We start from the raw sequence: 16439 nt of genomic DNA on the forward strand, positions 1-16439 counted from the left end.
GTGATAAATGCGACACAGTTCTCAACGAAGTACCTGGATGCATCATGCAAAACAAACAAACAGGCTTGCAGAGTGGGAGATGCGTTGGTTCCATGATTCGGGGGAGACGATGCGTCGCGCCTCAATGCTTGCGCAGAGTAGGGGATGCGTCTTGATCTTTACCGGTGCGGAGGTGATGCATAGATTCTCAGCCTTCGGCCCGGTTGCAATGCGCAAGATGGCGCCTCGATGTGACAATCCTTGTGCGATGCGAGAAGATGGCTCCCTTGATGCGACGACGATGCGTTAACGCCCTGGCTGCCTTGCGACGACTCTGAACTTTGGAGCCGCGACAGACCCTGCGACATGCTTCTCTGGCGATGCGATGGTGACCCTCTCGTTGGCGTCACGCTTCTCCGGTGATGCGACTGCAGACAGCTTCGACGAAGACACGCTTCCTGGGAGATGCGGCGGCAGCATGCTTCTCCGGCGATGCGACTATTTCAGCTGCGGCGTCGTCATGCTTCTTCTCGTTACGTCGCGCTTTCAGCTCCCAGCGACACGCAGGCTTTTGCAAACAGAATTCCCAGCAAGGAAACTCTGAGGGGAGCTGGAGATGAAGTCTTTTGTCCCTGAGACTTCAGCAGGAGGCAAGCACAAGTTCAAGCCCATGGAGCAATATTCTGCAAGATGATGAAAGTTCTTTAAAAGTTCCTTCTCCTTTCCTTGGCAATGAAGAAACCACTGCAGGCCAACCCAGCAAACAGCAAACTGGCAGAGGGGCAGACAAATACCCCATGCAGCTTCCTTGGTTCTTCTCCTTGGCAAAAGGTTTGTCTTGTTCCCAGAAGTGATCTAAAGTTCTTGGGTCTGGGTCCCAACATTTATACCCCAGAATCCTTTGTTCTCTGAAGGCAGAGAGGTCTCTGCCTAGTCCAAACCAGTTCTGGAGCACTCTGTTTACATGACTCCTTCTTTCCTTTCACAGTGCAGGGCAGAGACATCAGATGCCCCACAGGAGGTGGGGCCAGCACTGTGAAGGGAAGGCAGAACCCTGGAGCACTTTGTTGACATGATTCCTTCTCTCCTTTCACAGTGCAGGGCAGAGACATCAGACACACCACAGGAGGTGGAGCCAGCATTGTGGAGGGAAGGCCCAGCCCTATTCAGGTCCCAGGTGCAACTCTTCCCTCCCATCTAGATGCAGATCTATCTATTCACCACTGGGCTGCCTCAGGTTGTCTCCTGGAATCCCCCAGCCCTGTCACTCAAACCCCAGACAAGGAAAACACAACCTAGCAGAGGCAGGCCTGGACAGTTAGGCAAGAAAATACCTACTTTCTAAAAGTGGTATTTTCAAACACAGAATATTAAAACCAGCTTTACTAAAAGATGTATTTTATCATTCTGAGTTCAGGCATTTCAAATTCGAATTTCTACCATGTTCCCCGAGTCAGTTAGGATGATAAAATGTAATAATCTAACTGCCCATTCTGGCCTATGGCGAACAGGTAGCCTTGCAATAGTGAAAAACGAAAATGGCTGTAATTCACTATTAGGACATGCCACACACACCAGGGCATGTCCTACATTATACTTACAATGCACCCTGCCCTTGGGCCTACCATAGGGGTGTCTGATATGAAGAAAGGGGAAGGTTTAGGGACTGGCAAGTGGGTGCACGACATGGCAGTCACAGGCAGCACACAGGCCTTGCAATGGCAGGCCTGAGACACAGTTTACAAGCTGCTTCTGTGGGTGGCACAACCAGTTCTGCAAGCCCACCAGCAGCATTTGATGTACAAGCCCTGGGCACACATGGTGCACTGTACTACGGTCTGACAAGTAAATCAAATAACCCACTCATGGAGTCACTAATCAGTACATTGATTTAACATAGGGAGCACTTGCACTGTGGATCTGAATAGCAGTGGCACAGTGTCCCAACGCATATAACCAGCAAAACAGAGGAGGTAATTAGTAAAAATGGAAGGGAGACTCACACCAATGATGCCAAGTCTTACATTACTCGTTAGCAATTACAGTTTCATTGGGTGAGGTTGCCCTTGCTGATCGGGCCAAGGCCCAGAGCAGTTTAGATACAGTCAAGCGGCCATGGACGTGCCTCAGGCTTGTAAGGGCTGCCACCCACAATTTAAAAGTAATAATGTATACTATGTAACATGTCTAGCTGTGTTCAAAATTGTTGCCCCGTTTCACTCACCAAGCGGTCTCGTTACCAGATGTTCCTTACATGCACTGTTCAGCCTGTCACATAACCCTGCATGGTCATACATCACCAGGAAAGCAGGTCCATAAAATCAGAATATCAATCCCTCATGTTAGGCATGTTTTTATATTTCTATGCAAAGCCATGACTGCATTAGGCCTGGCAGGACTACACCCCAGCAACAGTCTCAGGGGATCCAAAAAAGGCTCCGCAGCAGTCACAGTGTTAGGATTAGATTTGTGTGGATATATAGGCGCAGGAATGGAGCCACTGGTTCATGAGTCCATCTTGGTCAGCATCAGGCCATGCTGCCCCCCCTTCTGTTCTAACTTGAAGCTAGTAACCGGGTTTATCTCCTCTGCATGAGTCAGGAACCCATGAATACTGCTACTCCATTTGCTGCGTTGAGTCACGTTCTGTTATCTGTTAAGTCATCCTTAGCATTTTGGGCATAGTACATATCTTCATTTTCTGGTAGACTCTAGCTTTGTGCTAAGCTGTCATGACAGGTCCTACACTTTACATTATTGTGCTTCAGACCAACACACTTGCAATAATGAACTATAAAAGACCTGCTACTCTAAAAGTCTGGAATTTCTTAATTAATAAAAAAAAAGTATAAAATCAGTAACAATGTGTTTTCTTTTCAAACATTTGACACGTCTTACAATTCAATCTTAAATCCGTGGAACTATTATGAAACAGATTAAAACATTTTCAGGTGAATAAATGGAATCAGGCACAACCTCGAGTTAGTCCAATGTGGTTGGGATGGATGTGTAGGAAGAGTGAATGGATATCTCAGCTATCCTACTTGTAAATAGTGTGAAATCCTTCTATCAACAAAGAAAATCACACAGTTCTGATCTAAAACTATGAAAATTATGACCCCAATATTCACTGTGCAACTGTTCTGGCATTTTATAATGATTAGACTGTGGGATGAATTTTTGGGACAGAGAAGAATTGTTAGAAACAACAAAAACAAACTCCCAAACTAACGCTGACAATATTGTTTTCTGCCTGTAATATACATTTATCATGTCATACTTACCTTTTTACACAGCAGTCACAAATACACTTTGATATGTTAACTCTCTTACTTAGCATTTGGTTAGCTCAAGTAATATATTTAGTAAGACAAAACAAACAAACAGAACTTACTAAAATACATATCTTACCTCAACGCTCATTGTATCGACGTAGGACCCTGAATATTCTGAACAGTCGTGCAGGAACGCACCATAGGGACCTACTGAGCCAGCAATAAGTGGCCTTTTCTTATCTGAAACAGATTTAATATATGATTGTATACTCTCAGAAAAAAGAAACACTTTATAACAATTTAGCAATTAACCTTCCCAGATGCTACACTGCCACGCCCGCCCCTTTAAAAGATTAACACTTTTATTTTATTATTTCCAAATGTACACTTTATCACATCAGTGACATTTTGATGGACAAAAACATACACAATTTATGCCTGCAATTTGCAAAAGACATTGACATGAAGCTTGTGAATTTCATTTAGCCATTGCATTGTAGCTTTGGATGAGCACTTGTGTTTTTTAGCTCCTGACAACTCGAGCAAAATATATTTTTGGAAAATGCAACAGCTAATGTTCGGCATATGTAAATTAGAACCCTTCTTTAATTTGCTAGAGATCCCAATTAAAAAAGACGCATGTATATAATTATTTAAGAAATAGTTGGTCAATCGGTTAGGAGATTATATACATGAATAAGTAGAGGTAGTTAAAACTTAATACACTAGGAAGAGTAAAACATATGCTTGTAAGCAAAATGTATTTCTTAATTTTGAAGGGGTCACTTGATCTCTTCCCTAAAATGCTTTAAACTATTTTTCATAGAAAGGACAAATATTGAAGCAATCATTTTAGGGCTATTTGGTGTTAAAAGGTGTGCATCTAAAGGATTCTCACATCAGTTGTGAAGTGTGAATGCAATATGTTGTGGAAGAAAGCCGTTTAAAGGGGCAATGACTTTTACTAATGCCTTTTATAGCATGCATTGCCAAAGCCAATCGGACTCGCTTGCAGTAAAATGAAAGGGTTAGTTTGTCCCCAATAATTAAATAGGTGTTCACAAAATGCGTAAGGTCAGTAAATGTGCAATTAGATGTTTTTATTGTTTATGAACCTAAATCTAGAGCAACCTACTATCATTTCTATTACTGAAGTTTAGTCATACTTTGAACATAATTATTGCAGATACCTTGCTTAAATATGGCAACCTACAATCGAACATAAAAGACAAATTGAGATAAATAGGGTTGATAATTGAAAAATGCTCAGTTCAACTGCAACTGGCAAATAGTGTGTATTAGAACGAAGGAGATGCCAGCCCCAACGAATAACCAAAAAGCAACATGCAGACTGAGAGGTACCCAGGTAACACAGTATATAACGATACAGGATCATGGGCTCAAACTAGTGAGGAATTTGATGTCTGTCGAAATAACACCACATCTGAACCAGGGGCGGCCTTAGGCATGTGCAAGCTGTGCACCTGCACAGGGCCACCAAACTCTAGGGGCCACCACGCCAATATATATCCTTAATATAATAATCCTCTGAGGATGGATACATATTTGCGTGGCGGCCCCTGGCAGGGATTTGGCGGCCTCCGGCTCTGTTCCACTTCCAAACACCCTGACCCCCCCCTCTTCACTGGCCTCCGGGGTCCGCCCCACCCGGACCCCCTTTTCCGGGGCCCCCTACCTACGCTCCCTGCCCAGGGCCGCCATGAGCCTAGAGCCGCCTCTGTCTGAACAAATATGACAGATTAAGAAACTCAAAAGGGAATGCAATTTGCGATACAAACTCTGTACTAATAGGTCACATGGCAAATTATACATTAGCAAGGGGTCGTAAAGGACCTGCCTAATGCATATTAAGTTGGCGAGTCGCATTTTGTGACCCCTGTAAATGGCTGCTAAGGTATGAATGGAGGTAACGGAGAGCAGACCGAAGTCATTCCCGCAGTGGCATTCCAAAATGGGATCTTTATTTTTTATTAAAAAACAGCCTCTGTCCATTAAAAAGCCTGCGCTGCTTTTAAAAAAGTTACAGTTTGCGTAGGCATCGTTCCATGAAATATAGTCAGTGTACTCCTTGTTCAAACTTGGTACAAATCGCCTTAATTAGAAATGAAGAAGTCTGGCATTCCTATGTGAGTTTACTTTATTCCAAGTACAGGGTTTTCCTCAGAATGCATCAAGAATATTATTTGTGGACAGAATGAAATTTAGCCAACATATTTAATCCAATGTGGCTATTAGAATTTGTCTCTTTCATTCTAAAATAATTATTTTTACAGATTCTAATGAGAGGTAGATTACACATGAATAACATTCCATCATTTCAGTAGAGTAGGCTAGAGACTTATTATCTCTTAGTGCTTCTACCACTGGACTAGACTGTCATTTAGATTGCATGTTTGAGTCGATTACACTGTTTCAATGAGGAAAGTACTCCACTACTGCACTTCCTGCCCTGTGCTTCTGTAGACCCCCCCCCCCCGATAAATTAGGGCTAGATGTAGAAGGAAATAGCGAGTCTCAAATCAGGTGCAAAATAGATTGTGACTAAAAAAGTGGCGTTATGCAATGTGCAAAAGTCATTTGGAATTTAATTTTAGCGATGCAGCAATTTTGTTATTCGGTCATTTCTGTGAACCAAAATAGCTCATCGCAATTATAGAATCCCGAATTGCGACTCGCAGATGGTATGTTGGAGGCTTTCGCAATTAGCAACTAGTTTCAAAAAGGTCCATTTGCACATGCAATTTATCAGCATTTTAAACTAGGTGGTAACTATGTGCAAACTATAAAAGCTGGCACAGAATGCATCAGGGTTTTCCACAATGGCTGCTTTGAATATGATTGCAAGGAAGATGCAAATGCTGGCTGCTCAGTAGAAAAAGAGGCAGAGACAACAGTGAATTTTCAAAGTGAGGCTGACCATTTTTCAACAGCAGAGGAAGAAATATTTGACAAATACAGGCTAAGTACCAATGTCATATTGGAGATTATTGCCCGTTTAAAGCCACATCTAGAACGCAGTACTCTGAGCATCAATTCAATCCACACTAGGGTTCTGGTGGTTTGCGTGTTACACCTGTTGGCCTCTGGAAGTTACCAGAGTGTGATTGCTGTTGCAGGTGTCTCAAAGTGTGCTTTTCCGTTTTTTTCCGTGCATTCCTAGATATCATACTTCTCCATACCCACCGCTACATATAGCTACCCCGGAATGTTCAAGAAATCCAAAGTACTAAATAATACATTTTAAAGGATTGCTTAATTTCCCCATATAATGGGGTGTATATATGGCACACATATGCCTATTTTTCCTCCATCTCATCTTGAATATCTTTTCAGGATTTAACTCTACCGGTCAGTCTTGAAAAACCAAAAGAAAAATAGTCAAAAATCGGAGACACCATTCCTTGTGAAAGACGCATCCCATGTGTGGCCTGAAGGCGGGTGGATAAATACTGGTATCTGTGGCCATGGAATTAGTAATGATCTTGACCAAGAGGAGACGCTGCTAGTAGTGGCATACCAAAATTTGAGGGGGTCCCCCTGCAAAGTACATGCAGACCCCCCCCCTCCCACGCTCCGGACCTAGAACGAGGCCAAGGGGGGGGGCCCACCGAGCTCGTGGTCCCCTGCTCTGCAGGGGCTGCGGGGGATTTTGTTACACCACTGGTTGTTGGCATAACCACAAAACAATGGCCTCTCACAAAGGGTGAGATTGCCCTGCTTACAGAGGGAAGGGTGTGAGAAAAAAAATATAAAGAGATAAAGAGCAAAACCCAGAAGACTTACTGAAAGCCTGCATGGAGGTTGTTGCAGAGTGAGAGTTCAAAACATAATCTCACAGCTCAGTTGGCTGTTATGACTGGAGGATTTACCCGATTATCCAGAGAACGAGAAGTTATAATTCTTCTTCTAGCCACAACAGTTTCACATTACCGGTAGACCCAGGGACCCTGCATCTGCCTTGCTTGGGCCCAGAAAGCCAGAGACGTCTAACCTCTTCAGGTCAAGTTTTGGGATGTACCCTGTTGACTGTGACGATCTACTCTGAGTCTGACAGTACTTGAATCAAGACTCTAATCCGTACTATTCCACAGATATTCCAGCACAATGCTGAAGTTTACTTCTGATCCATTATTCCAGTTCAGAAGGTAAAATGCTGGGACCAGTTATACAGGTGAATATACCTGGTCAGGTGTAGTAGTAGTAGTAAAATACTTTATTGTATTAATCAATCGATTACAATAAAAATGCAAATATTTAAAAGAAGGATAGAACATAGTTCAACATTTCAATAATTAAAACCTACTATCATGGTCAATACAACACTTAAAGATTCTGTAAATTCCCTCAATGGGTTCCGTTCATTGTTCATCTGTCTACCAATGTATCACACTATTCTTTACTTCAGTTTATTTCTGTTTCCAAGTTAAAGTGCTAATGTGCTGATTAGGCAAAATAGGAGTCAGACTTATCATTAGAAATTCTATACGTACGTTTCCCTGGTATAAATGCACTTTATATTCCTTTGACTACAGTAGTTTACATATATTATTTTATATTTTGCCAATATTACAAACTTTTTTTTTGGCTCAATCTATGATTTCAAGATAGACTAAGGTGCTAATTTGCCAAATGTTCAAAATGTGTTCACCTTTCTATTTCTGTATTCGGTTCTTTTATTTCACTTTATTCCTTTCGCAAATATACTAAGGTGCTAAAGTGGCAGAAGTATGAGATACATATTTTTCTCAATATTATGCAATTTAAGTTTCATTTCTTTAACGTTAAAATCTGTGTTGCTTCCCACTATATGGGACATCTACGCTGTTAATGCTTTATATGCATAATCTAAAAAGATTATCATCAGTGTTAATGCACTCTCTTCTTTGAGCCTAAAACAGTATCCAACAGCCTCAGCAGTTCTTATTTTAACATTCTTAAACAAGGAGCGTAAATATATCCTTTGCATGGGCAACAGCTAAGGGCAGCTACATATTAAATGTACACGATATAAACCAAAAGTTCTGCAGAGCCAATATGTTGGTCTGCCTTTAAATGCCTGGTTTCATTTCCCTTCAAACTCCCAAATCGGTATATAAAATAGTCTAACTCTTAAAAATGTCCTTTTTATGTAACCAGGTAGACTCCATCCTAAAAATTATTGACTCTGTACAGTATAAGTATTGATTACTAAATGTATATGATTGTATTTTCCAGCTTGTAGAAGGTCTAAGTTCTACTGTTTAGCAGAGAGCATATTGCGTATTGCATTTTGAGTTTAAGGGAAGATGGCCGACGGACAGTCAAGCCTGTAAGAGGCTCCGGGTTTGGGATCACCTATCGGGTGAACATCCCTGTTGTAGCCGGTCTCTTTCGCCCATCGGCAAGGCACCACCGACCAACACCCACCTACCATCAGTGGCAGTTCGCCGATCGAAGAACGGTAGTACTTTGGCCTCACTGCCAGTTCCCATCTCTCTCGCCTCTGCAACTCTCCTATACGGGACCTACAGGTACAGATCATGCCTGCATCACTTCATTCGCCAGCCTCCAACAGGTAATTTCCACACGGAGCGCTGAGGCACAGGAGGGTGCCCACATTCTCCGGATAGTGGCGGTCGGCACCGAAGGGTACAGGCAGACACGGTTGCCTGACCTTAAAATGGCTGGAGACGACCCGCTTCCAGGTCACGCACCGCGATAGCCAATTAGAGGTATAATCGAGATGCAAGACTGGACTACATAGTGCAGCCCACAGTGCACTCTCCGGACAGACGACAGTTGAGGTCGGCACCACAGTGGCTAGGCAGACACGGTTGCCTGACCCTAAAATGGCGGTCCCCGGGAGTTTGCAATGAAGAACCGGAGACTCCATATCAAGCACAGCGGCAGCGGATTAGCAGTGCAAGTGAACTGACTCCATAACGCAGCCCACAGTGCAATCTCCGGACAGTCGAGGTCGGCTTCGTAGGGAACAGGCAGATACGGCTGCCTGACCATAAAATGGAGGCCCCGGGAGTCAGTAATGAAGGACCGGAGATGACCCGCTTCCTCTTCAGGCACGGTGGCAGCGGATTAGAGGTTGCAGTTGAGCCGGTAGCTATTCGCTCATGACGAAATGTACAGGCCGGGTGGCTATTGTCAGCGAAAGTTTATTGATCGGCGTCGGTCCTAGGGAGTCTTCTAGCTGGAAAAAGAAAGTAAAGGAGGTCTCTCACAGAACCACTCAGCAAGTATGCGGATGTGTTCCTTCAACCCCTAGTCACAACCCAAAAGGCATACATCAAGGACACCTCTGACATTATTAAAAAAATAGAAGGCTTACAATTTAATCCCTGCTCTCAGTTTCTTGTCACACTAGACATAGAAGCACTTTACACTAATATACCCCAGAATGCGACAATAGAAGTGATTTCCTCTATGATTAACAACGAGAACAGAGACCATACAGCCCACGAATTATTCATTATAGACTGCATCTCTGTGGTGTTGAAAAATAACTTGTTTCTATTTAATAAGCAACTATTTAGACAAACCAAGGGCACCAGCATGGGGGCTACCTGTGCGCCGAGTCTGGCATGTTTGTATGTATCGAATTTTGAAGAACAACACATATATAACACAATGTCACCATTTTACGAAAATATCTCGTTGTGGTCTCGATACATAGACGATGTCTTTTTTATCTGGACAGGCCCTATAGACACACTTAGAGAGTTCATCACATGGTTAAACCTCGGTGATAGTAATTTGAAGTTCACGTCAAACATCGATGACACCCGTTGTGAATTTCTTGACCTCATTATTAAACATACTAATGGTACCTTAAACGTAGAACTCTTTACAAAACCAACAGACAGGAATACCTTGCTACACCATAACAGTAACCACCCACCCAGTCAAGTTAATAACATCCCGTTCGGTCAATTTTTGAGACTGAAAAGAAACTGTACTACATCTCAGGATTTCGAAAAACATGCCAGCGTTCTTAAAACCAAATTTCTTGACCGTGGTTATCCCAAGCGGCTGATAAGACAATCCTATAAGCGTGCAAAATACTACAATCGAGAAACCCTATTCTTGCCCAAAGAAAATAAAGATAGTATTCAACAGCCTATTGCCTTTGTTACTAATTACAACGTAATTAGCAACAAACTAAAAAACATCATAAATAGGAACTGGCACTTAATCACTGATAAACAGCATAACAAGTTGCCCAAACCAAGGTTCTCCTACCGGAGGAACCGCACAATCCGCAATAGCTTGGTTCACACGTATAGAGAAACCAAAATAGACAGTCAGCCCTGTATTAACAACGCACCCTTACCAACAGGTACGTTCCCCTGTTCTGGGTGCAGTAACTGTAAAGATATCATTCGAGGAAACCCCATTACCATTAATGATATTGTACTCAAACCATCTAGTTTTATGAATTGTCGCACGAAAAGTGTTATCTATTTGATTAGTTGTCCTTGTAATCTCATTTATATTGGTGAAACCTCCAGAGAAGTACGGACAAGACTCAATGAACACAGGTCAGCCCTACGTACTAATAAGATAGGGGCCCCTTTAACTGAACATTGGAAAGTAGCCAAACATAATATTAGCGACCTTCGCTGGTGCTGCTTAGAGCATGTAAACCTTAGCGTAAGAGGTGGCAATTTGACGCAAAAAAGAAAAAGGCGTGAACAATTCTACATGTCCAAATGTAACAGTGTTCGAATTGGACTAAACACCAGAGAGGATTGGGAAAAGATAGTTTAAGGCCAGTAGTAAGATAAAAGAATATAATGCATATACAATAGGTTATGGTACTTATACCGACAATATGATCCATTAGATATAATTACCACAATCTCTCTGTAGTTTGTGAAACCGCGATAAAATGCTTACACTGAACATATTGATGGTAGCATCTATCTAACTACCCTTATGTCACTCGCTCGGAAGTTAATGAGCAGATGCTTTTTCTCCTAAAAAAGTTTTTGATTAATTCTGATATGAAGTAGGCCGTGATAATCGCACAGTACGCCTTACTCACGAATATATATCATTAGGTATATTTACTCTTGAAGCTTGATAGCACCCAGAGCGGACATTATAATTTATATACACATACCCAAACTGCCTAATATCGAGTGGTGAGCGGGCTGTTACATAGAGATTGCCTTATATATGTATAGACCAAAGGTGCTCATAGAATCCCGAAAAAAAGTATCTTTTCCACAAAAAACATGGAACTAAATAATTAAGAGGCGTAGAACTGCCAAAATGGTGTGCAAGTCCCCCGTTTATATTTACGGCGTGGCACACGATCCTGGAGGTAAACAGAACAAACAGCCATGTGACCTCCGTAGAGCCAATCATTGAATCAATGACGTTGACCCAATCAACTGTCTTGTGCCATAAAAAGGCCACAAATCGCCTCGTCTCAGAAGCGCTATTTTACACAGGAACCACGAAGACGCTACCGGAGTAGGAGCAGGGAGGCCGAATTTCTATTTTAAGGTAAGCCGAATACTGCCGGCGCTGCCTGTATATCAGACGCATTTAGGCAGAATAGATTCCAGCTTCCCGCATGCACAATCCGCTTCTATAAGGCACTCACTTCCATATTGGTATTGTCCCGGGTTAACCTTTGGCAATTCATTAGCGTGGTTCGTTTGTTTACCAGCTTCGGAAATAGACAATTATATAACATGACTATCACCGGCTAAATGATTTTAACAGAAATGGGTCCGCTTAAGTGGATAAATAACGGAGCACATTGACATATGTAAAGGGAAACAGAGCAGTAAGAACACATATCAGCTACGCACAGCAAATGTGCATACATAACTGTAAGGAGCAAAATACATGCCACTAGATAGCAAGGTAGAATATTCTAGACAATAATATACATGTCTACTATCAAATTCTCTCTGTCAACATTCTTTAGAGAGAGAGAGAAAATAAGAAAAAACGAATGCCGCCCTCAGCACAAGCCAATTGAAAACGCACGTGCTACACTGAATTGCCAGTGATTTATATCTGGGTAAGTGTATATGACCGAATCCCTTGAGACAGTTGGGAATCACTCCTTGTTTAATAATATGGTAACTTATCTCTACCTACCCACAGTTAATCATAAAACCTATATCGGTGGCTCCTACTACCAGAGCGCGATCCTGTTTATTGAAAACACAAGGTAGATATAGTGTGTGTAAAATCATTGCCCACTACCTGCAAATTAATGAATGAGGACATTAATAATGGCTCTACTGTCCTTCACCAACAGGCATAATAACTGCTAAATACACATCTGGATCTATGAGAAAGATGAAGTACAGCTAAGACCTGGAAATTACAATCGGGCAGCTGGTCCTCCATGATTTATCTGGAAGACAACCCCTCTTTTTTTAAACTCAGGTAACCAACATAACTGTTACTAACCACCTACTAGGTGATAACATAATGATAATATCATGCTATGATTTCCCTAAAAAATGCTAACACTTGGGAATGGTGTCTCTTACACAAGTAAGGGTTTGTTTTGATAATACCAATAACATTACCAACGACTAGGTCGTGACTAGTGCCAACTTTTATGTATCCGGAGTCTGTCCAACACCTCTACAAAGGCAGGAATTGTGTTTTTTTGTGAATTTTTTTGAGAATTGTTTTGCAAATATGTCTGCTTAAAAAGAATATGTAAGGATAAAACAGTAATTGTGTGTTTCTTTTTAGAACTTGGTCCTGAAGAAGGTTTTAATTGTTGCTCCAAAACCGAAACGCCGCGTCGACCCCTGTTCTTGTGAACATTTTTAATGAATAAATTGTTTGTCTTTTGCCTATAGCCATAATTCTATGTGTTTTTAATTGCGATACCGTATGCCTTTTTTAATCAATTGTTATTATGGTGATTATTGTGTAATTGTGTAATAAATATACAAATGTTATATTTTTAAAGACAATTTTCCTGTTTTTGTTAAACCTTGTCTATAGACTTGTTAGACTCTGAGCTCTACACATACTGTATCAATTGATAAGTTCTCAATAATGGCTGGCGTATGTACAGTTGAATAAGTAGTGCAGGGCACTTGGTAATACATTATTGTGTGATTGGTATTGTTCAAAAATTAAACTCCAGACACCTGTTAGCAGCCTTAACCACCTTAGAGGGTTTCTAGTGGGACCTCCATGTTTTTCAATAAGTCTTCTAGCTGGCCCAGGCCCGGGGCCTGCTCGTGGTAGAGGCAGGCAAAATTCATCCAATGAAGAGACAAAAGTCAGTTAAGAGACAAAAGGCGGGACTAATAGCAGGTACTTACTGTGCCAGGGGTACTCTGCCTGGAAGGAAGTAGGCGACTTGTCCGTGCCGTACAAATTGGCAACAGGAAGCCGCAGGCTCCTTCCCTGAGCATAACTGCGACAGGCTCGACCTGGTCACTGACTGCAGGTAGTGGCGGCATGGAGTACTGTCCCCGCCACGGCTAGGTGTTCTTACTAAGGCCAGAGAACTACCCTGTGTGAGTAGCAATGACAGTCATTCTCCGTGTCACACGAGGACGCAGCAGAACGTCACCTTTGTGCTCTTTCAGATTGGAAGCCAGTACACCTTCTGGATTGGTGTTTTTCATAGTAGAATATTTCCATTATAGTGCCCATCAGCTGGCGTTCCATCCGCTTTTTCATCTGACCAAGTAAACGGGCGCTTTCAATGCTGTGTTCCTGGGAATCTGCTATTTCGTCTGACAGCTGAATCTTACAACTGTTTACCTTGTTCTGACTCTTCATGAGTGACACTTCTTGGGTGACGAGCTAGGGGTGTAACATGCACTATTAAATGAAGAAGCAGCGCAAAATACCCTAGGGGCCCCTTCGAATACATAGGGGAAAGATAAAAATGGGGACTTGCTGAATGGAACACAAGGGGCAGAATCCCTTGCCTGACAACAAGATGGCCGCCACAGTAGTACTTTACCACGATGTGCTACTACTGTTTGACAAAAATTGGACATCAACTAGACCTGGAGCATATCTCCCATACGGCTCACCCATCAGGACATTGAATCTATGAACTTGCCACCAACTGTTGAAACCTAGCGGTGGAGCTACCTTGATAGCTATAGAGGAGATGGGGTGTGGACTTTCCCCTCGGCCGTCACCTACCCAGCCGGACTTTGGGCAGACTTTCCTTCATCTCTTCACCGTATCGCCCTCCTACCCTTTTACCTTACCCCCCTACCCTTCTACACTCCATTTATCTCCTCTTCTATGCTCTTTAAATTTTTTCTAGCAACAGATGTAACTTGTAACTGATGTAACTTTGTAACAATGTGGAACCTCATGTAAAGCGCTCCGATACCTCCTGGTCTAGCTAGCGCTATATAAAACTCATCAAATAAATTGCGTATTACGTTTTTTCGCACAGATCCAGTCATTTGATTTGCCTCATCTCCTGTATGTCAGGCAAATTGTAAGATCTTAATCCCATCAATGTACTGTGCAGTTCTGTATCTGGATCTCCCTAACTCTTCAAATATTAGATGTGTAATGAAGAAGGGTCAGCCTTGGCACAATCAATAATATAAAATTCACACAGCTTCTGTTGTGCAATAGTACCAGGGATTTTAGGCCAAGTTCCAATCTCATGATACAGTGTGGAGTTGCCTGTCGTAGATGTAATAAGGTGCGTACACGTTTAATAAACATTTCTCAAACTCAAGGATGACCTTCTTACTCATTACTGGGGATGCATATAATAAATATGGAACCAGTTTCATTTGTAATGCTCTAAGTGATGAGCTAATCGCTTTCCTCCAAATATTTTCATGAACCTTGAAATCGATTTAGTAATGACAGTTGATTATGAATTTCTACTGGCCGAGGGAATTGGCCAAGTCACCAAGGTCAAGTGAGTTCCCCTAGTCTGATGGAAAATGAGACTTTCTATACCTTGTGACATATGGGCGCGAGGCTTAATACACATTGGCAATTGCCTTTGTAAGTGCAAGCATCATCCCAGAAGCATGCCCCCTAGCAGGGACAATGGAAAATCGCAGGGACTAGGTGGGCCTTCAAATGCTCTAACCGAGAACTGTGTCTTTTAGAACATCAGTACTACATTTGTGCAAGTGGTGGCTTGTGACTACCACTAGTACTTATTTCAGGGATCTGAGACTCTTTGCCCTTTCTCTCACAGTCTGCAGCTGTCTAAACGTATAGCAGCACGAGGCAGCAGCAGATTGTTCCCTCTCAATAATGTCCACTAAATTTATGGAAACAGAAGCTAGATCACCAATCCAATGAGTTTTACCCAATCAAATTAGTTACAGTCCTCCTTCAATTCCAGAAACCATAATTGAATTGAAAGAAGGATTCAATGTTCACACTCGAGAACTATGAGCAAGCTGCGCCCTAGTCAGGCCGATTATTGAGTCAGTAGGTCATCTTAGAAATGATTGGAGATAGAGTTGCAGCTATGGTAAGGAAAGTAAAGATGGGCTTACACCTCCTCCTTTACCTTTTCATAAAGGTTGGGCCTTAGTAAACATTTATTTATTTACAAATTAAGCACTGCTCAACATTGATTACCAGACTCTGTTGGAACTGGCCCTTTCTACAGGGTTATCCCTAAACTGTTTGCCTTACTCCTGTATTTCTTTCTGTTCTGTTTTTGTTGGTTTTATGATTCTGGGCACGTAACCACTGCTGATTAGGGTTAAAGTGCATGTTCTCTCTCTTGTATACCTGGTAAGATTGGTCTACACTTGTTTGGCATATTTAATTTACCTGTAAGTCCCTTGTACAGTGGTATCTCATATACCCAGGGCCTGTAAATTAAATGCTACTGGTGAGCCTGCAGCACTGCTTGCACAACCCACCGAAGTAGTCTTCCAAACCTGCTGCTGCAGGGCCTGCGCTGGTTGGAACCATCCTGCGGCAGTGACAACATATTAAGGGTCTTTAATCTTATCTTGTATAGGAACGCAGTAAGGAAATAAAATAAAAGAAACTTGCAGAGGAAGCTCGGCTGAAAAATAAAATCAGACATATAATGAAGCAACAACAAGTGTTCTGTTTGCATCTACTCGTGAAAAAGCTGCAGTAAAGGGAATGTGTGTCATCTGTCTTGTCGTGTACCTAACTTATCAAAGGACATTGCGAAATGCAGAAATTAAAACG

General features: G+C 42.2%; 1 protein-coding gene across 7 annotated transcripts in view; it reads right to left on the bottom strand.

Annotated features, from left to right (window-relative positions):
• LOC144773109 (betaine-homocysteine S-methyltransferase-like) overlaps positions 1-16439 on the bottom strand; it is a 656112-nt gene that overhangs the window by 389112 nt on the left and 250561 nt on the right. For all 7 annotated transcript variants that reach the window (XM_078657962.1, XM_078657963.1, XM_078657964.1 and 4 more), the window contains one exon: positions 3391-3494. In XM_078657962.1, coding sequence (XP_078514088.1) covers positions 3391-3494 — 104 coding nt within the window. The remainder of the gene's footprint in view (positions 1-3390; positions 3495-16439) is intronic.

Source organism: Lissotriton helveticus, chromosome 8, assembly GCF_964261635.1.
Source record: "Lissotriton helveticus chromosome 8, aLisHel1.1, whole genome shotgun sequence".
In the NCBI taxonomy this organism is placed as follows: domain Eukaryota; kingdom Metazoa; phylum Chordata; class Amphibia; order Caudata; family Salamandridae; genus Lissotriton; species Lissotriton helveticus.